At 43.0% G+C, this 22,008-nt stretch overlaps 1 protein-coding gene across 1 annotated transcript; it reads left to right on the top strand.

Moving 5' to 3' along the window:
- Nucleotides 1-200: 200 nt before the first annotated feature.
- Nucleotides 201-4,663, top strand: LOC123111653 (glucose-1-phosphate adenylyltransferase small subunit 1, chloroplastic/amyloplastic). The gene is made up of 10 exons (XM_044532484.1): nt 201-593; nt 1,127-1,423; nt 1,972-2,241; nt 2,361-2,540; nt 2,810-2,913; nt 3,003-3,114; nt 3,285-3,383; nt 3,463-3,582; nt 4,044-4,194; nt 4,344-4,663. The coding sequence occupies exons 1-9, from the start codon at nt 387-389 to the stop codon at nt 4,158-4,160; spliced, it is 1,506 nt and encodes a 501-aa protein (XP_044388419.1). The 5' UTR covers nt 201-386; the 3' UTR covers nt 4,161-4,194; nt 4,344-4,663.
- The last annotated feature ends 17,345 nt before the right edge of the window (nt 4,664-22,008 follow it).

Raw genomic sequence — 22,008 nt, 5'->3', positions numbered from 1 at the left:
CTGAACCTCAAAGAAAAAAAAAACAGAGTTGTCCTGAGAGAGATGCTCACTGCAGAATATTCCTGTCAAAAAGAAAACGTGAAATATAGACACGCGTGCGCAAGCAGAGCCGTTGGTCCGAGCTTCATCTCGACCGCACACGCAATCGCGGCACATGTACAAACACAACCATAAATGCAGACAAGCCATGCCCTGAGGCTGAGCTGCACACAGAGACACAGGAACAAAGCGGAAAAAAGAAGCTGAAAACTCTCGCAGCCGCTGAAAGGGGGTACGTGTGCGCGCGCCTGTCCTGCCGCCAGCCAGCCCCACCTCACCTCACCTCACTCCCTCGGTCTCTCTCGGCCGTCGCTGCCACCGCCTCGACCCGTCACTCTCTGGCCCCGATGGCGACGGCGACGGCGATGTGCGCGACGGCCGCCACGTACGGGGCACCGATCCCGGCGCCGGCACCCGCCGCATTCTCTCCTCACCGCGCGGCCGGCGGGCGGCGGGCGCGGGCGGTGACGGCGAGGCCGCGGCCCCTGTTCTCGCCCCGGGCCGTCTCGGACTCGCGCAATTCCCAGACGTGCCTCGATCCGGACGCCAGCACGGTAATGCGCGATCCCGCCGATCACCTTCCTCCACGCTTTTTTTTTCTTTGACATTTACCTTCCTCCGCACTCTATTATGCGACTTTTAGCCGTCCCTTTCGTGATTATTACGCGGGAAAAGGTTCGTGCGCACGCAGAGTTGGGGTTTCGATGCGGGTCCCTTTATTTTATCTACTACTCCATACTTGGCGCGTTTGGATGAGCAGATGGGGTTCGTTTTCTCGCGCCTTGCCGTTGATTTCACGATGGTCCTGTCGTCTGCCGCATTGGGGTAGAGTGTAATATGTAGATTATGATCCATGAAATGGGGGCAGGCGTAGAATTATTTACTCCATACCTTCAATTAAAAACGTTTATATAAATTGGCTCAAGACCTGGAGACTGTACTGCTAACAATTTGCATTTTAATTTATCAAATTATGTGATAGAAGTACATAAACCTGAGACAGCAGTTCATCCGGTTAATATTTTGAATGTTTTGACATAATGTTTTCTCATCACATCCAACTGATGTGATCCATCCATCGCCGCAGAGTGTTCTTGGGATCATCCTCGGTGGTGGCGCCGGGACAAGGCTGTACCCACTGACCAAGAAGAGGGCCAAGCCTGCGGTGCCGTTGGGTGCCAACTACAGGCTCATAGATATCCCGGTCAGCAACTGCCTCAACAGCAATGTGTCCAAGATCTATGTTCTGACGCAGTTCAACTCCGCGTCGCTCAACCGCCACCTCTCGAGGGCCTACGGGAACAACATTGGTGGATACAAGAATGATGGCTTTGTCGAAGTTCTCGCTGCGCAGCAGAGCCCGGAGAATCCTAACTGGTTTCAGGTACCTTGGTTGATTCATCTTCCATCTAGATCTAGAGTATCAATCTCCAACTATTACTATGTGTTCATGTAAGGGCTCAAATTTTGTACCAAGCAGGTCAAGAATTTTAAACTTCAAATAAGAAGTAAATGTAGTTGCAAAAATGCATAAAAATAAATTGTGGTATGTTGTTAAATTGCATAGAGTAGAAGAAGAGCAGCAGAGATTTTTTTTTATGTCAACATATCGGTTAATGAAAAGAAATTCATGCATTATTCACAGTTTACACCCTGTTGTACGTCTGTCCCAGGGGACAGTTAACATTTAATAAGTTGAATTTATCTTTAGAAACATTCAGACAAATCATTTATCTTTTAGAAACATTCATGAACTTGGAGGGTCCTGCAGTTTCCTTGGAATCAAAAAATCAAGTTCACAATGATGCATAACAATAGATGCTGCAAACACCCTTATGTTATCCCCTGAGGCCTGACATGTTATGTTCTTTTTATATTAATATATAGTCTTGAACCAACGAGTTTTTGTTCTCTTGCCTTTTCCCAAATCAGGGTACCGCAGATGCCGTGCGACAGTACTTATGGCTGTTTGAGGAACACAATGTTATGGAGTTCCTTATTCTGGCTGGAGATCACCTGTACCGTATGGACTACCAAAAATTCATTCAAGCACACAGAGAAACAGATGCTGATATTACTGTGGCTGCCCTGCCAATGGACGAGGAGCGCGCAACTGCATTTGGCCTGATGAAAATTGACGATGAAGGGAGAATTGTTGAGTTTTCAGAAAAACCAAAAGGAGAGAAGTTGAAGGCAATGATGGTATGCAGCTAAGTAGCATTTTCTGTATCTAATTTAAAACATACGATACGCCTTAAGGAGCCGAAAGTATATATGCTTGTGCAGTTAGTTTTTTCAGTTGACATGCCGTAATCTTGCAGGTTGACACCACCATACTGGGCCTTGATTCTGAGAGGGCCAAGGAATTACCTTATATTGCTAGCATGGGAATCTATGTTTTTAGCAAAGATGCGATGCTTCGGCTTCTTCGTGACAATTTTCCTTCAGCAAATGACTTTGGAAGTGAGGTTATTCCTGGTGCAACAGAAATTGGAATGAGGGTACGCTATGCTCTTGAAGCTTGTAGTGCATGTTATTCTTATTATTTTCACGCTGTAACTTTTATCTTGTGAAACAAGGTGAAACTCCTTCATATTTTGTAGTAAAAGTGAAAGCATTGGTTTATGAACTTAAATATTTGTCCATCAAGAATTTAGTTTTCATGATCTTTTGAGAGAAGTTACTTATCGACTTTGTAGTTACTTCAATTTGTTTCCAGCGTTCATATTCCATATACTTTGTTTGCTTAGGCTGCTATTATCTGTGACAGGTGCAAGCTTACTTATATGATGGTTATTGGGAAGATATTGGGACTATTGAGGCGTTTTACAATGCAAACTTGGGAATAACCAAGAAACCAGTACCAGATTTTAGGTAGATATTCTACAGTTGAAAAAAGTTAGGAGGGGCATTTTGCTCGATTCACTACCTATTACTCACTTTTGGTAAAAACTTGTTTGCAGCTTCTATGACCGTTCTGCCCCAATTTATACACAATCTCGATACTTGCCTCCTTCGAAGGTTCTTAACGCTGATGTGACAGACAGTGTTATCGGTGAAGGTTGCGTCATTAATGTAAGCCGCCTTTTCCCTTGAGACTCTAGGTCACGACATGTTTAGGACCTTCATACCTGATATGTTATCCATCGGATATCTTCTCCTCCCTCAAGTCTAGTTTCTCATGCTTCAGTACATGGGCTTTCTAAAATTCACTATCTTGTATTTCTTTTTCTCCTTTTGGCTAGCATTGTACAATCAACCATTCTGTTGTTGGACTACGCTCGTGCATATCAGAAGGCGCGGTTATAGAGGATTCCCTGCTAATGGGTGCAGACTATTATGAGGTGAAATATAATCAAACAGAACTGTGCTAATAGCGCCATGAAAGCGTTGTGAGAACATAGTGAATTTTTTTTTGTGCAGACGGAAAATGACAAGAAAATCCTTTCTGAAAGTGGCGGCATTCCCATCGGTATTGGAAAAAATGCGCACATCAGAAAAGCAATAATCGACAAAAATGCTCGAATCGGAGAAAATGTGAAGGTACTTCATATACATCTCTACCTCCTGCCAGTCAACCCGTATTTTCATGTATGCTCTGTTCAACTACTCATTACTCTGGGGTGAAAACAAGAGGAGGCTCTATCTGAACATAAATAGACTCATAGATTTTTCTTGGTCATTATCATCTTCTTGTTAATGAAAAGATGTTTGCAAGAATGTGCCCTGAAACACTGATTTCAGTCCTCTTTATGTTACCAAATACTAATGCATTATTCTGTGGCAATATTTCTCAGGCAAACCGTATGCTTGCTAAAAAACTCTTTACTTTCCTACTCCCTCCAATCCATATCACTTGTCGCTCACTTAGTAAAACTTTAGTACAAAGTTGTACTAAGTGAGCCAGAAGTAGTATGGATCGGAGGGAGTGCTGAAAAAGAATATTATGCCATGTTTATTGTGGTAAGTAATGTCAGATCCTAATTGGTATGCTGCTTTTACAGATAATCAATGTTGATGATATCCAAGAAGCTTCAAGGGAGAGTGATGGATACTTCATCAAAAGTGGCATTGTCACCGTGATTAAGGACGCCTTAATTCCTAGCGGGACAGTCATATAGAGAGGCAACCGTCACCGCCATATATATAAACCAGGTTCCCTCGCTCATGCAGACAGAAATTTCCTGTCTTCAAAACATGCTCTTTGCTTTATGCCTTTATTTGTGTGGCTAATTCTTTCGTTCCGTTTGCACGTACGGCAATCATACTTCACTTTGAAAACTAACCCTTTCCCTGCACTGCAGGTTGGCTTGCAGACTTACCATGACCTCCAATGCATCCACGGCTGGTTTCTCATGCAGCAAGTTCACCAAGCTCTGCATCGACTCGGGAGTATCGTCGCCAGAAAGAATAAAACAGTGGCCACCACTCAAGGCACCATTTTTTTCCTGTTAACTAGTATATGAGCAAATGTTTTGAAGTTAAAGCCTGAGAATTGCATTAGGAATCTGGATGTTTTGGCATGTACAATTATGTCCTTTTGTATAGTCTCTAGGCTTGAACTGGACACCTGATGTTTATTTGCATCGCTTAGAGAATTTCAACTACAATACATATTTGCACACGTACTAAGAGCCTGACTCGATGCTGCCTGACTCAGGCAACTTTCTCTGGAAGCAAACCAAACAGGCCCTAAATCTAAACTTGATAATGAAGATTCACACAATTCATGAATATTACAAATTTAGAGATCACAATTTAAATTATTTAAAATTCAAACACATGAGAGGGTCCAAATAAAGTGAAGAGCATTGATAGAAGCACAACAATCAACCACTGCTATGGAGTACACAACAATTAATTGTTGTTATGAATGACACACAATAAATATCTACTCCTTCCGTGCCAAAATAAGTGTCTCAACTTTGTACTAACTTTGCACAAAGTTGTACTCCCTCTGTTTTTTTTTAGTTTGCATATAAGATTCGGTCAAAATGAAACTTTGCTAGCTTTGACTAAGTTTATCGAAAAATATATCAAGATTTACAATATGAAATCAATATTGTTGGATGCATCATGAAATAAATTTTCATGCCATATAGCTTTAGTATTGTAGATGTTAATACTTGTTTCTACGAAATTGGTCAAACTTTACAATGTTTGACTTTGACCAAATATTATATGCATAGTAAAAAAATGAAGGGAGTACTAAGTTTGAGACACTTATTTTGAGACGGAGGGAGTATACTTTAATAGAAGTATGCTTTGCTATGCAGTAATCTGATCCAACAGTCGTGCTTCAAAATTTCCTTTGTACAATCTTTGACATTTGAAGACACTAACTTCGATTTGTTTTTTATAGGAATTGGAGAGTGAGAACCAATCAGGTTCCATTTTTGTTTATCATCCCAGGGAAACACACGCATGTTCATCTTCCTAATATGGAAAATATACTATCACATAAAAATATGGAAAATGTTAGCTTACATAAAAATATACTATCGCTGGATTCAGAACACGAATCTTAAAGTCAAGGCGGTGGACACATCCGCTAGACCAAGTCGTTCGTTAGGACTGGTATACTAGCGAACTAGCATCATATCCCCAGCGGTAGGACCAAATCTCATTTTCTCTCCCCATTTCCCCACACTGTTAATCTCACATGCTTGTAGGCGTCGACAGGGACAAGGCGGAGACGAGGCCGGAGGCTAGCTGCATCGGTAGCGCCACCGGCGAGGCGCGAGAGGAGGTTCGCGGACCTCGTTGGGATCCAGACGAGGTGGGCGGGGACGAAGCGGGAGTCGGGCTTTGCCGCCGACGCCACTGGCGAGGCGCGCAACAATTGGATATGCCATTTTTGCAGTGAGATATTTAAATATTTGTAGTGTGTGTAAAATAAAATAGTTTTCTGCACGTTCTTTCTCCCTGTTCATATTCATTTACTGCAATGCATTTTTCCGTCGTTTTTATCATGCCATGTGCTTCCTTTAGTTGGCGAGATGAAGTTTACAATACCTTGAGACATATTCCTGTTTTAAGGCTGATTAGGATCTATTTTTGTTAAGGTCAATTTCTACGTTGTTGTGGTATGCATTCGAGTGAGATGTGCGTAGTGTTGGAAGCCCATCATGGCTCTCTTTATTGATATCAAAAAAAAATCAAAAAGGGATTCCCCGGCCTCTACATCAGAATGATGCATATGGCCACCTTTATAAATAAGCAAATAGGTTAAACAAGGTCTTACAGTCTGAAACAAAGTAACGGCAAGCTCGCAAAGAGCCACAACGCCAAAAACAAAAAGGCAAGAGGCCACAACCGGCTAGCATAACAAAGATAGGAAAACTAATCGCCTATCCTATTACATTATCGTCATCCAAACCGGTTGAAGATATCCCGTGCTACCATCTTCCACCGGATAGATCCAGTAACCAAACGCCCCCTGGCCTCCATCGGAGTGAGTAACGGACCACATACGGATCAGCGCAGTGGCACGGAATATAACCTGCAAAAAATGAATATTTGTTGTTCTGTTAAAAGCCAAATCATTTCTGCAGTTCCAAATTGCCCACAACAAAGCACATACTCCTACGCGAATGTGAACTGGATTATTGACTCTAGTGCAAGTGGGAGACTGTTGGAAATATGCCCTAGAGGCAATAATAAATTGGTTATTATTATATTTCTTTGTTCATGATAATAGTCTTTTATTCATGCTATAACTGTATTATCCGGAAATCGTAATACACGTGTGAATACATAGACCACAATATGTCCCTAGTAAGCCTCTAGTTGACTAGCTCGTTGATCAATAGATGGTTACGGTTTCCTGACCATGGACATTGGATGTCATTGATAACGGGATCACATCATTAGGAGAATGATGTGATGGACAAAGACCCAATCCTAAGCCTAGCACAAAGATCATGTAGTTCGTATGCTAAAGCTTTTCTAATGTCAAGTATCTTTTCCTTAGACCATGAGATTGTGCAACTCCCGGATACCGTAGGAATACTTTGGGTGTACCAAACGTCACAACGTAACTGGGTGGCTATAAAGGTGCATTACAGGTATCTCCGAAAGTGTCTGTTGGGTTGGCACGAATCGAGACTGGGATTTGTCACTCCGTGTAAACGGAGAGGTATCTCTGGGCCCACTCGGTAGGACATCATCATAATGTGCACAATGTGACCAAGGGGTTGATCACGGGATGATGTGTTACGGAACGAGTAAAGAGACTTGCCGGTAACGAGATTGAACAGGGTATCGGTATACCGACGATCGAATCTCGGGCAAGTAAAATACCGTTAGACAAAGGGAATTGTATACGGGATCGATTGAGTCCTTGACATAGTGGTTCATCCGATGAGATCATCGTGGAACATGTGGGAGCCAACATGGGTATCCAGATCCCGCTGTTGGTTATTGACCGGAGAACGTCTCGGTCATGTCTACATGTCTCCCGAACCCGTATGGTCTACACACTTAAGGTTCGATGACGCTAGGGTTATAAAGGAAGTTTGTATGTGGTTACCGAATGTTGTTCGGAGTCCCGGATGAGATCCCGGACATCACGAGGAGTTCCGGAATGGTCCGGAGGTAAAGATTTATATATGGAAAGTCATGTTTTGGTCGCCGGAAAAGTTTCGCACTTTATCGGTATTGTACCGGGAGTGCCGAAAGGGGTCCGGGGGTCCACCGGGGGGGTCCACCTGCTCCGGGGGGCCACATGGGCTGTAGGGGGTGCGCCTTGGCCTATATGGGCCAAGGGCACCAGCCCCAAGAGGCCCATGCGCCAAGGAAACTTGGGGAGGGAAGAGTCCTCAAGGGGGAAGGCACCTCCGAGGTGCCTTGGGGAGGATGGACTCCTCCCCCCCTCTTGGCCGCACCCCTTCCTTGGAGGAAGGGGCAAGGTTGCGCCTTCCCCCTCTCCCTTGCCCCTATATATAGTGGAGGGGAGGGAGGGCATCCATACCAGAAGCCCTGGCGCCTCCCTCCCTCCCGTGACACCTCCTCCTCTCCCGTAGGTGCTTGGCGAAGCCCTGCTGGATTACCACGCTCCTCCACCACCACCACGCCGTTGTGCTGCTGCTGTACGGAGTCTTCCTCAACCTCTCCCTCTCTCCTTGCTGGATCAAGGCGTGGGAGACGTTACCGGGCTGTACGTGTGTTGAACGCGGAGGTGTCGTCCGTTCGGCACTAGGATCTCCGGTGATTTGAATCACGACGAGTACGACTCCTTCAACCCCGTTCTCATGAACGCTTCCGCATAACGATCTACAAGGGTATGTAGATGCACTCTCCTTCCCTCGTTTCTAGTTTCTCCATAGATAGATCTTGGTGACACGTAGGAAAATTTTGAATTTCTGCTACGTTCCCCAACAGTGGTATCAGAGCCAGGTTTATTGCGTAGATTCTTTGCACGAGTAGAACACAAAGTAGTTGTGGGCGTTGATTTTGTTCAATATGCTTACCGTTACTAGTCCAATCTTGTTTCAACGGTATTGTGGGATGAAGCGGCCCGGACCGACCTTACACGTACTCTTACGTGAGACAGGTTCCACCGACTGACATGCACTTGGTGCATAAGGTGGCTAGCGGGTGCCAGTCTCTTCCACTTTAGTCGGAACAGATTCGATGAAAAGGGTCCTTATGAAGGGTAAATAGCAATTGGCATATCACGTTGTGGTTTTGCGTCGGTAAGAAACGTTCTTGCTAGAAACCCATAGCAGCCACGTAAAACATGCAAACAACAATTAGAGGACGTCTAACTTGTTTTTGCAGGGTATGCTATGTGATGTGATATGGCCAAGAAGAATGTGATGAATGATATGTGATGTATGAGATTGATCATGTTCTTGTAATAGGATTCACGACTTGCATGTCGATGAGTATGACAACCGGCAGGAGCCATAGGAGTTGTCTTAAATTTATTGTATGACCTGCGTGTCATTAAACAACGCCATGTAATTACTTTACTTTATTGCTAACCGGTAGCCATAGTAGTATAAGTAACAGTTGGCGAGACAACTTCATGAAGACACGATGATGGTGATCATGGTGTCATGCCGGTGACGATGATGATCATGGAGCCCCGAAGATGGAGATCAAAAGGATCAAAAATGATATTGGCCATATCATGTCACTATTTGATTGCATGTGATGTTTATCATGTTTATGCATCTTGTTTACTTAGAACGACGGTAGTGAATAAGATGATCCCTTACAACAATTTCAAGAAGTGTTCTCCCCTAACTGTGCACCGTTGCTACAGTTCGTCATTTCGAAGCACCACGTGATGATCGGGTGTGATAGATCCTTACGTTCACATACAACGGGTGTAAGATAGATTTACACATGCAATACACTTAGGGTTAACTTGACGAGCCTAGCATGTACAGACATGGCCTCGGAACACGGAGACCGAAAGGTCGAGCATGAGTCGTATAGTAGATACGATCAACATGAAGATGTTCACCGATGATGACTAGTCCGTCTCACATGATGATCGGACACGGCCTAGTTGACTCGGATCATGTAATCACTTAGATGACCAGAGGGATGTCTATCTGAGTGGGAGTTCATAAGATGAACTTAATTATCCTGAACATAGTCAAAAGATTTTTGCAAATTATGTCGTAGTTCATGTTATAGTTCTACTGTTTAGATATGTTCCTAGAGAAAATTTAGTTGAAAGTTGATAGTAGCAATTATGCGGACTAGGTCCGTAAACTGAGGATTGTCCTCATTGCTTCATAGAAGGCTTATGTCCTTTATGCACCGCTCAGTGTGCTGAACCTCGAACGTCGTCTGTGGATGTTGCGAACATCTGACATACACATTTTGATAACTATGTGATAGTTCAGTTAAACGGTTTAGAGTTGAGGAACCAAAGATGTTTTTTGAAACGTCGCGGAACATATGAGATGTTTCGAGGGCTGAAATTGGGATTTCAGGCTCGTGCCCACGTCAAGAGGTATAAGACCTCCGACGATTTTCTTAGCCTGCAAACTCAGGGAGAAAAGCTCAATCGTTGAGCTTGTGCTCAGATTGTCTGAGTGCAACAATCACTTGAATCGAGTGGGAGTTGATCTTCCAGATGAGATAGTGATGTTTCTCCAAAGTCATTACCACCAAGCTGCTAGAGCTTTGTGATGAACTATAACAAATCAGGGATAGATATGATGATCCTTGAGATATTCGTGATGTTTGACACCGCGAAAGTAGAAATCAAGAAGGAGCATCAATTGTTGATGGTTGGTGAAACCACTAGTTTCAAGAAGGGCAAGGGCAAAAAGGGATACTTCATGAAACGGCAAATCAGCTGCTGCACTAGTGAAGAAACCCGAGGTTGAGCCCAAACCCGAGACTAAGTGCTTCTGTGATAAGGGGAACAACCACTGGAGCAGAATTACCCTAGATACTTGGTAGATGAGAAGGCTGGCAAAGTCGATAGAAGTATATTGGATATACATTATGTTAATGTGTACTTTACTAGTACTCCTAGTAGCACCAGGGTATTAGATACCGGTTCGGTTGCTAAGTGTTAGTAACTCGAAATAAAAGGCTACGGAATAAACGGAGACTAGATAAAGGTGAGATGACGATATGTGTTGGAATTGTTTCCAAGCTTGATGTGATCAAGCATCGCATACTCCCTCTACCATCGAGATTGGTGTTAAACCTAAATAATTGTTATTTGGTGTTTGCGTTGAGCATAGACATGATTGGATTATGTCTATCGCAATACAGTTATTCATTTAAGGAGAATAATGGTTACTCTGTTTATTTGAATAATACCTTCAATGGTCTTGCACCTAAAATGAATGGTTTATTGAATCTCGATCGTAGTGATACACATGTTCATGCCAAAAGATATAAGATAGTAATGATAGTACCACCTACTTGTGGCACTGCCATGTAAGTCATATTGGTATAAAAACGCATGAAGAAGCTCCATGTTGATGGATCTTTGGACTCACTCGTTTTTGAAAAGTGTGAGACATGCGAACCATGTCCATTGGTGTATACGCATGCAGATGGATCGTTTGGACTCACTTGATTTTGAATCACTTGAGACATGCAAATCACACCACATGGGCAAGATGACTGAAAGGCCACGGTTTCAGTAAGATGGAACAAGATAGCAACTTGTTGGAAGTAACACATTTTGATGTGTGCAGTCCAATGAGTGCTGAGGCATGCAGTGAATATCGTTATGTTCTTACTTCACAGATGATTCGAGTAGATGTTGAATATATTTACTTGATGAAAAACAAGTCTGAATTATTGAATGGTTCAAGTAATTTCAGAGTGAAGTTGAAGATCATCGTGACAAGAGGATAAAATGTCTATGATAAGATCATAGAGATGAGTATCTGAGTTACGAGTTTTGGCACGCAATTAAGACATTGTGGAAATTGTTTCACAATTAATACCGCCTGGAACACCATAGTTTGATGGTGTGTCCGAACATCATAGTTGCACACTATTGGATATGGTGCGTACCATGATGTCTCTTATCGAATTACCACTATCGTTCATGGGTTAGGCATTAGAGACAACCGCACTCACTTTAAATAGGGCACCACATAATTCCGTTGAGATGACACCATATGAATTATGGTTTAGAGAAACCTAAGTTGTCGTTTCTTAAAAGTTTGGGGCTGCGACGCTTATGTGGAAAAGTTTCAGGTTGATAAGCTCGAACCCAAAGCGGATAAATGCATCTTCATAGGACACCCAAAGCAGTTGGGTATACCTCCTGTCTCAGATCCGAAAGCAATTAGGGATTGTTTCTAGAATCGGGTCCTTTCTCGAGGAAAAGTTTCTCTCGAAAGAATTGAGTGGGAGGATGGTGGAGACTTGATGAGGTTATTGAACCGTCTCTTCAAACTAGTGTGTGGCAGGGCACAGGAAGTTGTTCCTGTGGCACCTACACCAATTGAAGTGGAAGCTTATGATAGTGATCATGAAACTTCGGATCAAGTCACTACCGTACCTCATAGGACGACAAGGACGCGTACTACTTCAGAGTGGTACAGTAATCCTGTCTTGGAAGTCATGTTGCTAGACAACAATGAACCTGCGAGCTATGGAGAAGCGATGGTGGGCCCGGATTCTGATAAATGGCTCGAGGCCATAAAATCCGAGAGAGGATCCATGTATGAAAACAAAGTGTAGACTTTGGAAGAACTACTTGATGGTCGTAAGGTTGTTGAGTACAGATGGATTTTAAAAGGAAGACGGACAATGATGGTAAGTATCACCATTAAGAAAGCTCGACTTGTCGTTAAGATGTTTTCCGACAAGTTCAAGGAGTTGACTACGGTGAGACTTTCTCACTCGTAGCGATGCTAAGAGTCTGTTGGAATTATATTAGCGATTACTGCATTATTTATGAAATCTTGCAGATAGGATATCAAAACATTGTTTCCTCGACGATTTTCTTGAGGAAAGGTTGTATGTGATACAACCGGAAGGTTTTGTCAATCCTGAAAGATGCTAATAAGTATGCAAAGCTCTAGTAATCCTTCTAAGGACTGGAGTAAGCATCTCGGAGTTGGAATGTATGCTTTGATAAGATGATCAAAGTTTTGGGTGTATACAAAGTTTGTGAGAAACTTTTATTTCCAAAGAAGTGAGTGGGAGCACTATAGAATTTCTGATGAGTATATGTTGTTGACATATTGTTGATCAGAAATGACGTAGAATTTCTAGAAAGCATATAGGGTTATTTGAAAGATGTTTTTCAATAGAAAACCTGGATTAAGCTACTTGAACATTGAGCATCAAGATCTATAAGGATAGATCAAAATGCTTAATAATACTTTCAAATGAGCACATACCTTGACATGATCTTGAAGGTGTTCAAGATGGATCAGTCAAAGAAGAAGTTCTTGCCTGAGTTATAAGGTATGAAGTTAAGACTTAAAGCTCGACCACGGCAGAATAGAGAGAAAGGACGAAGGTTGTCCCCTATGCTTAAGACATAGGCTCTACAGTATGCTATGCTGTGTACCGCACCTGAAATGTGCCTTGCCATGAGTCAGTTAAGGGGTACAAGAGTGATCTAAGAATGGATCACAGGACAGCGGTCAAAGTTATCCTTAGTAACTAGTGGACTAAGGAATTTTCTCGATTATGGAGGTGGTAAAAGAGTTCGTCGTAAAGGGTTACGCCGATGCAAACTTTGACACTAATCCAGATTATTATGAGTAGTAAACTGGATTCGTATAGTAGAACATTTATTTTGGAATAGCTCCAAATGTAGCATAGTAGCTGCGTCTACAAAGATGACATAGAGATTTGCGAAGTACATACGGATCTGAAAGATTCAGACCCGTTGACTATAACATCTCTCACAAGCATAACATGATCAAACCCAGAACTCATCGAGTGTTAATCACATGGTAATGTGAACTAGATTATTGACTCTAGTAAACTCTTTGGGTGTTAGTCACATGGGGATGTGACCTTGAGTGTTAGTCACATAGCGATGTGAACTGGATTATTGACTCTAGTGCAAGTGGGAGACTGTTGGAAATATGCCCTAGAGGCAATAATAAATTGGTTATTATTATATTTCTTTGTTCATGATAATAGTCTTTTATTCATGCTATAACTGTATTATCCGGAAATCGTAATACACGTGTGAATACATAGACCACAATATGTCCCTAGTAAGCCTCTAGTTGACTAGCTCGTTGATCAATAGATGGTTACGGTTTCCTTACCATGGACATTGGATGTCATTGATAACGGGATCACATCATTAGGAGAATGATGTGATGGACAAAGACCCAATCCTAAGCCTAGCACAAAGATCATGTAGTTCGTATGCTAAAGCTTTTCTAATGTCAAGTATCTTTTCCTTAGACCATGAGATTGTGCAACTCCCAGATACCGTAGGAATACTTTGGGTGTACCAAACATCACAACATAACTGGGTGGCTATAAAGGTGCATTACAGGTATCTCCGAAAGTGTCTGTTGGGTTGGCACGAATCGAGACTGGGATTTGTCACTCCGTGTAAACGGAGAGGTATCTCTGGGCCCACTCGGTAGGACATCATCATAATGTGCACAATGTGACCAAGGGGTTGATCACGGGATGATGTGTTACGGAACGAGTAAAGAGACTTGCCGGTAACGAGATTGAACAGGGTATCAGTATACCGACGATCGAATCTCGGGCAAGTAAAATACCGTTAGACAAAGGGAATTGTATACGGGATCAATTGAGTCCTTGACATAGTGGTTCATCCGATGAGATCATCGTGGAACATGTGGGAGCCAACATGGGTATCCAGATTCCGCTGTTGGTTATTGACCGGAGAACATCTCGGTCATGTCTACATGTCTCCCGAACCCGTAGGGTCTACACACTTAAGGTTCGATGACGCTAGGGTTATAAAGGAAGTTTGTATGTGGTTACCGAATGTTGTTCGGAGTCCCGGATGAGATCCCGGACGTCACGAGGAGTTCCGGAATGGTCCGGAGGTAAAGATATATATATGGGAAGTCCTGTTTTGGTCGCCGGAAAAGTTCCGCACTTTATCGGTATTGTACCGGGAGTGCCGAAAGGGGTCCGGGGGTCCACCGGGGGGGTCCACCTGCTCCGGGGGGCCACATGGGCTGTAGGGGGTGCGCCTTGGCCTATATGGGCCAAGGGCACTAGGCCCAAGAGGCCCATGCGCCAAGGAAACTTGGGGAGGGAAGAGTCCTCAAGGGGGAAGGCACCTCCGAGGTGCCTTGGGGAGGATGGACTCCTCCCCCCCTCTTGGCCGCACCCCTTCCTTGGAGGAAGGGGCAAGGCTGCGCCTTCCCCCTCTCCCTTGCCCCTATATATAGTGGAGGTGAGGGAGGGCATCCATACCAGAAGCCCTGGCGCCTCCCTCCCTCCCGTGACACCTCCTCCTCTCCCGTAGGTGCTTGGCGAAGCCCTGCTGGACTACCACGCTCCTCCACCACCACCACGCCGTTGTGCTGCTGCTGGACGGAGTCTTCCTCAACCTCTCCCTCTCTCCTTGCTGGATCAAGGCGTGGGAGACGTCACCGGGCTGTACGTGTGTTGAACGCGGAGGTGTCGTCCGTTCGGCACTAGGATCTCCGGTGATTTGAATCACGACGAGTACGACTCCTTCAACCCCGTTCTCATGAACGCTTCCGCATAACGATCTACAAGGGTATGTAGATGCACTCTCCTTCCCTCGTTGCTAGTTTCTCCATAGATAGATCTTGGTGACACGTAGGAAAATTTTGAATTTCTGCTACGTTCCCCAACACGTATGACATGAGTTTGCCCTTCCAGCAACTCAGTTTCTTCTCAAACCGATCCTCGATACACTTCCATTCTCTGTTTGTCAGCTTACGATGGTGAATGGGTATACCTAAGTATGTGAAAGGTAATGTCCCCAATTCGCATCCAAACAATTGCCTGTAAGCCTCTTGTTCCTCATTGGCTCTACCAAACAAAACAACTCGCTTTTATGAAAGTAAATCTTCAACCCGGTCAATTGTTCAAATAAGCATAATACCAGCTTCATATTTATTGCTTTTGCCAAGTCATGCTCCATAAAGATGATTGTATCATCAGCGTACTGAAGGATAGACACACCTCCATCAACTAGATTAGGCACCAAGCCACCCACCTGACCAGCCTCCTTTGCCCTATGAAAGTACAAGTGCTCCCTAGGTGGTTTTGGTAATTAATGTCAACATATCTCTTGTTGGACTAACACTTTTATCTAGTATATTTCAGATAAGTTCAACATTGGAGTGGCATGGACTAAATGATGTGGGAACTCCTTTGAGATGCTAAGGACAAAGGATTGGCTAAAGCTTCAAGCTCAAGACTCTTCATTTTACATTTCAGTGATCCAAGATCACATTGAGTCTATAGGAAAAGCCAATACTATCAAGGAGGGATGAGGTGTTGCTTAATAAGCCTCTTGCTTCAAGTGCTTAGTGATATGCTCCAAATACCCTCAACTACTTTCCCATTTCCACATATGTCCTAAACCTAAAGTCAAACTCGGCCCCACTGATTCTTTCTATCCGGCGCCACAGAGTTTGGATGTCTTAGCCACTGCCACAAACCTTAGGTAAATTGGTTTCACCGATAGGGATCTCGGTCTCACCGAGATGGAATTGTAATCTCTCTGTGTATGTCCATTATCAAAATCGGTCTCACCGAGTTTGAGCAATCGGTACTACCGAGATTACAATGCAAACTTTCTGGTTGACTCATTATCAAAATCGGTCCCACCGAGTTTGATAATCGGTCCAACCGAGTTTGCCTGACCAACTCTCTGGTTAGCTTGTTACCAAAATCGGTCTCACCGAGTTTGTGTAATCGGTCTCACCGAGATTACATTATGCCCTAACCCTAACAGAATCGGTCCTACCGAGTTGCATTTCGGTCCCACCGAAAATCCTAACGGACACTAAATTTGCTAAATCAGTCCGACCGAGTTTGTTGATTCGGTCCCACCGAGTTTGGTAAATTGTGTGTAACGGTTAGATTTTGTGTGGAGGCTATATATACCCCTCCACCTCCTCTTCATTCGTGGAGAGAGCCATCAGACTAAACCTACACTTCCAGCATCCTATTTCTGAGAGAGAACTACCTACTCATGTGTTGAGGCCAAGATATTCCATTCCTACCATATGAATCTTGATCTCTAGCCTTCCCCAAGTTGCTTTCCACTCAAACCCTCTTTCCACCAGTTCCAAATCCTATGAGAGAGAGTTGAGTGTTGGGGAGACTATCATTTGAAGCACAAGAGCAAGGAGTTCATCATCAACGCACCATTTGTTACTTCTTGGAGAGTGGTGTCTCCTAGATTGGCTAGGTGTCACTTGGGAGCCTCCGACAAGATTGTGGAGTTGAACCAAGGAGTTTGTAAGGGAAAGGAGATCGCCTACTTCGTGAAGATCTACCGCTAGTGAGGCAAGTCCTTCGTGGGCGACGGCCGTGGTGGGATAGACAAGGTTGCTACTTCGTGGACCCTTCGTGGGTGGAGCCCTCCGTGGACTCGCGCAGCCGTTACCCTTCGTGGGTTGAAGTCTCCATCAACGTGGATGTACGATAGCACCACCTATCGGAACCACGCCAAAAATATCCGTGTCTCCAATTGCGTTTGAATCCTCCAATCCCTTCCCTTTACATTCTTGCAAGCTGCATGCTTTACTTTCCGCTGCTCATATATACTCTTTGCATGCTTGCTTGATATGTGTTGTGAATGATAAACTTGTGTCTAAACTCCACTTAAACTTTAAAAAAACTTAAAAACTGAAACTTTGGTACTTAGTGTCTAATCACCCCCCCTCTAGACACCTCTTCTCAAGGTCCTACAAGTGGTATCCGAGCATTGGTCTCCATTGCTTTGGTTTAATCACCATTAGAGGAAGATGGATGAGTCTACTTTGGGGATTCTTAGACATAGAGTGCCTATTCTTGATGGAGAGTATTTTCATGAGTGGAAAAATGAGATGCTTGTAATTTTCAATCAATATCATTTGAACAAGTACATTGCTAGTCCTTGTGCACCTTGTGTTGATCCTATGCATCCTACCCATGATGAGTCAATTGACATGGTTAGGAATCTTAGAACTGCCGAACTTATCATTAGAGGATTGCCTAGAAACTTGATTGGATGTTTGCCTACTCTTGAGTGTGCCTACACTATATGGAAATTTCTTGAGGAACGATTTCCTGATTATTCTTTGAAAAATCTTGATGAAATTCTCCATAAGTCTATTGCCTTGAGTAAGATGAATTCTAGTGATCCTATGTTTGGTGATCGTCTATTTGAGCTTACAAACCTTATGCGTGCCAAAGGAAATGTTGGTATTATTAGTGATATTATTTCCGAAGCTATAAAAATTCATAGACAAGATCATTGTCAAAATCACTCTAACGAATCACCCTCTCTAGGATTTGATCCACCACATGACGATGTTGAACATGGATACTATGATGAGGATGATGATAGTGACTTCGATCTTGATGATGCAATGAGACACTTTGGTCTTATGGCAAATCTTCGGGGATATATGTCAGGAGGAAAGGAATGGGTCCTTGACAGCGGATGTACCGATCACATGACCAGAGATAAAGACATGTTTCATGAGCTTGCTGATAATGATAGTCCTCGAAAGTACGTCACTTTCGGTGACAACTCAAAGGGTAAGGTGGTTTGCCTCGGTAAGGTGGCCATCTCACATGATAGCTCCATACAAAATGTCATGCTCGTTGAATCTCTTGGATACAACTTACTTTCAGTATCTAGACTTGCTGACTTTGGTTTCAATGTCTTATTTACTGAAATTGATTGCCAAGTGTTTCGTCGAGACAATCATAAAATGGTCTTTACCGGCATACATAGAGGCGATCTATACATTGTTGATTTCACTAAAAAGGCCCAACCTAAAACTTGCTTCATTGCTAAATCCTCAAAAGGTTGGTTATGGCATAGACGACTAGGTCACGTTGGCATGAGAAACCTTGACAAGCTTATTAAGGGAAATCATATCCTTAGAGTTAATGATGTCATATTTGATAAGGATAGACTTTGCAGTGCTTGTCAGGCAGGTAAACAAGTTGGAGGAAGGCATCCCGTGAAGAACATCATGACCATAAAGAGGCCACTTGAGCTACTTCACATGGATCTCTTTGGTCCCAACTCTTACAAGAGTCTCGGTGGAAATTCTTTTGGTCTAGTTATAGTTGATGATTTTTCAAGATTTACGTGGGTGTTCTTTCTCGATGATAAATCGCAGGTCCAAAAGATCTTCAAGAACTTCGCTAGGAAGGCCCAAAATCAATTTGAAGTGAAGATCAAGAAGGTTCGCAGCGACAACGGAACGGAGTTCAAGAACGCAAATGTGGACACCTTTCTTGATGAAGAAGGGATTTCACATGAGTTCTCGGCTACGTACACACCTCAACAAAATGGAGTTGTTGAGAGGAAGAACCGGACGCTCATCGAAATGGCGAGAACGATGCTTGATGAGTACAAGACGCCGAAGCACTTTTGGGCAGAAGCGGTTGAGACAGCTTTTCATGCAACAAATCGCTTGAATCTTCACAAGCTACTCGGCAAGACGGCATACGAGCTCCTCACCGGTAACAAACCCCAAGTTGGATACTTTCGAGTATTCGGCTCAAAGTGCTACATTCTTGATAAGCATTATCGTTCTAAATTTGCTCCTAAGTCTCATGAAGGTTTCCTGCTAGGTTATGGCTCAAACTCTCACACATACCATGTCTACAACAACTTCACCCGAAAGGTTGAAGAGACGGTAGATGTGAAGTTTGATGAATCTAACGGCTCGCAAGTAGAGCAATTGCCAATTGATGTAGGAGACAAAGATCCTTCGGAAGCAATCCAAGACTTGTCTATTGGCAAGGTCCGTCCAACGGAGGTGAAGGAGAGTACCTCGCCTGTCCAAGTGGAAGCTTCTACTTCACGACAAGGTGAACCAAGAGGTGATACGGAAGCATCCACAAGTGGGACACACCAAGATGAAGAAAACGAGGAAGTGCATCAAGATGAACGTCAACAACCTCCTTCTCCACCACGACAAGAGAACGACAACGCCAACAATGAAGAAGGCCAAGAAGAAGAACAAGATGAAGAAGATGTTCAACGAAGATCCAAGCAAAAGCTTTCACGAGTTCGAGCAAGAATTGCTAAAGACCATCCCGTCGAGCAAATCTACAATGATATTCAAACCGGGAGAATCACTCGCTCTAAAACTCGTTTAGCTAACTTTTGTGAAAACTATTCTTTCATCTCTAGCATTGAACCTATGAAGGTCGAAGAAGCATTGGAAGATCCGGATTGGATAAATGCTATGCATGAAGAGCTACACAACTTTGAGAGGAACCAAGTTTGGACATTGGTTGAGAAGCCCGACAACAACCACAACATCATCGGTACCAAATGGGTGTTTCGCAACAAGCAAGATGAAGATGGACAAGTAGTTCGCAACAAAGCACGTCTCGTCGCCCAAGGCTACACACAAGTCGAAGGTATGGACTATGGTGAGACTTATGCTCCTATTGCTAGACTTGAGTCTATTCGCATCTTACTTGCCTATGCTAATCACCATGATATCACATTGTACCAAATGGACATTAAAAGTGCTTTTCTAAATGGTGAAATAGAGGAGGAAGTTTATGTTAAACAACCTCCTGGCTTTGTCAATCCTAAGAAACCCAATCATGTTTACAAACTTCACAAAGCTCTTTATGGTCTTAAACAAGCTCCTAGAGAATGGTATAAATGCTTGACCAAGTTCCTTATTAAAAAAGGCTTTGAAATTGGGAAGATTGCTACTCTTTTTACTAAAAGGGTTAATGGTGAACTATTTGTGTGCCAAATTTATGTTGATGATATTATATTTGGTTCAACTAACCCTCATTTTAGTGAGAAGTTTGGAAAGCTAATGTTGGAGAAGTTTGAGATGTCAATGATGAGTGAACTCAAATTCTTTCTTGGGTTGCAAATCAAGCAAACTAAGGAAGGTACTTTTGTCTCTCAAATGAAGTACACTAAGGACTTATTTAAGAAGTTCAATATGCAAGAATGCAAAGGTATGTCTACACCCATGCCTACTAGTGGACATCTTGATTTGACCAAAGATGGTGAACCGGTTGATCAAAAGGTTATCGCTCTATGATTGGTTCATTGTTATATCTATGTGCTTCACGTCCCGATATTATGCTAAGTGTGTGCATGTGTGCACGATATCAAGCTGCTCCTAAAGAATGTCATCTTAAGGCCGTGAAAAGGATAGTGAGATACTTAATCCATACACCAAATTTTGGCATTTGGTATCCTAAGAGGGCCTCTTTCGATCTTGTTGGCTATTCCGACTCGGACTATGCCGGAGACAAGGTTGATAGAAAGTCCACTTCGGGTACTTGTCAATTTCTTGGTAGATCTCTTGTGTCTTGGTCCTCCAAGAAACAAAACTCGGTATCCTTATCCACCGCCGAAGCTGAATATATTGCCGCTGGTTCATGTTGTGCTCAATTACTTTGGATGACCCAAACTCTTAAATATTATGGGATATATGTGAGACATGTTCCATTGCTTTGTGATAATGAAAGTGCTATCAAAATTGGTCATAATCTTGTGCAACATTCTCGAACTAAGCATATTGAAGTTCGTCATCATTTCATTCGAGATCATGTTGCTAAGGGTGACATTGATCTTAAGCATGTTCGCACCGAAAAGCAATTAGCGGATATATTCACTAAACCTCTTGATGAGAAAGTGTTTTGCAGGTTAAAAGGAGAACTGAACATCATTGATGCTTCAAACTTGGAGTAGAAACTCCATTAGATACATGCAAGACATGAGCTTATGACTAATCCTTGATAACTCTCTTATGATGAAAATCTTATGTCTTGGATATATTTGTATCTTGCATGCTATCTAACCCATGTAGGTAGATGGACTCAAATTCCATGTGGTGCTCCAAATTCTCGATGAGCTACATCAACCTCAAGCAACTCACACAAGTTCAACTACATGGACAACACCACCAACCAAGGTATGTTATTCCATCTTAGAGAAGCTTTACTCCAAGACATGAGCTAAAGCAACTCGACAGGATGTGAATACATCAAGATGCTTAAACGAAAAATGGCAACCCCATTTTGAGCTTAAACGATGAGTATGACCTATGATCAAGTGATCTCACTTGACTCCTAAGTCAATATACTCTAACATAGGTGACTTCATCGCCGACCATCTCTAGATGAAGTTCCCTTGTGTTTTCTTCTGTGTTTTTGCATTTGTCTCATGCATATTTGTTTCCCCTTTCAAAAAAAACTTCATCTAGATTTCTTTCTGTTTGCTCTGCATTTTCTGCATCCAATTCTTTGCATATCATTTAGTAAATTCCTTGCAAATCTTTGTGAGATCTTTCTAGTCTAGTGAGCTGAGGTGACAAG

This window comes from Triticum aestivum, chromosome 5B (assembly GCF_018294505.1).
Source record: "Triticum aestivum cultivar Chinese Spring chromosome 5B, IWGSC CS RefSeq v2.1, whole genome shotgun sequence".
NCBI classification, from domain to species: Eukaryota; Viridiplantae; Streptophyta; class Magnoliopsida; order Poales; family Poaceae; genus Triticum; species Triticum aestivum.
Note: the sequence above shows the minus strand (reverse complement) of the source record. Positions and strands in the feature narration are given on the sequence as shown.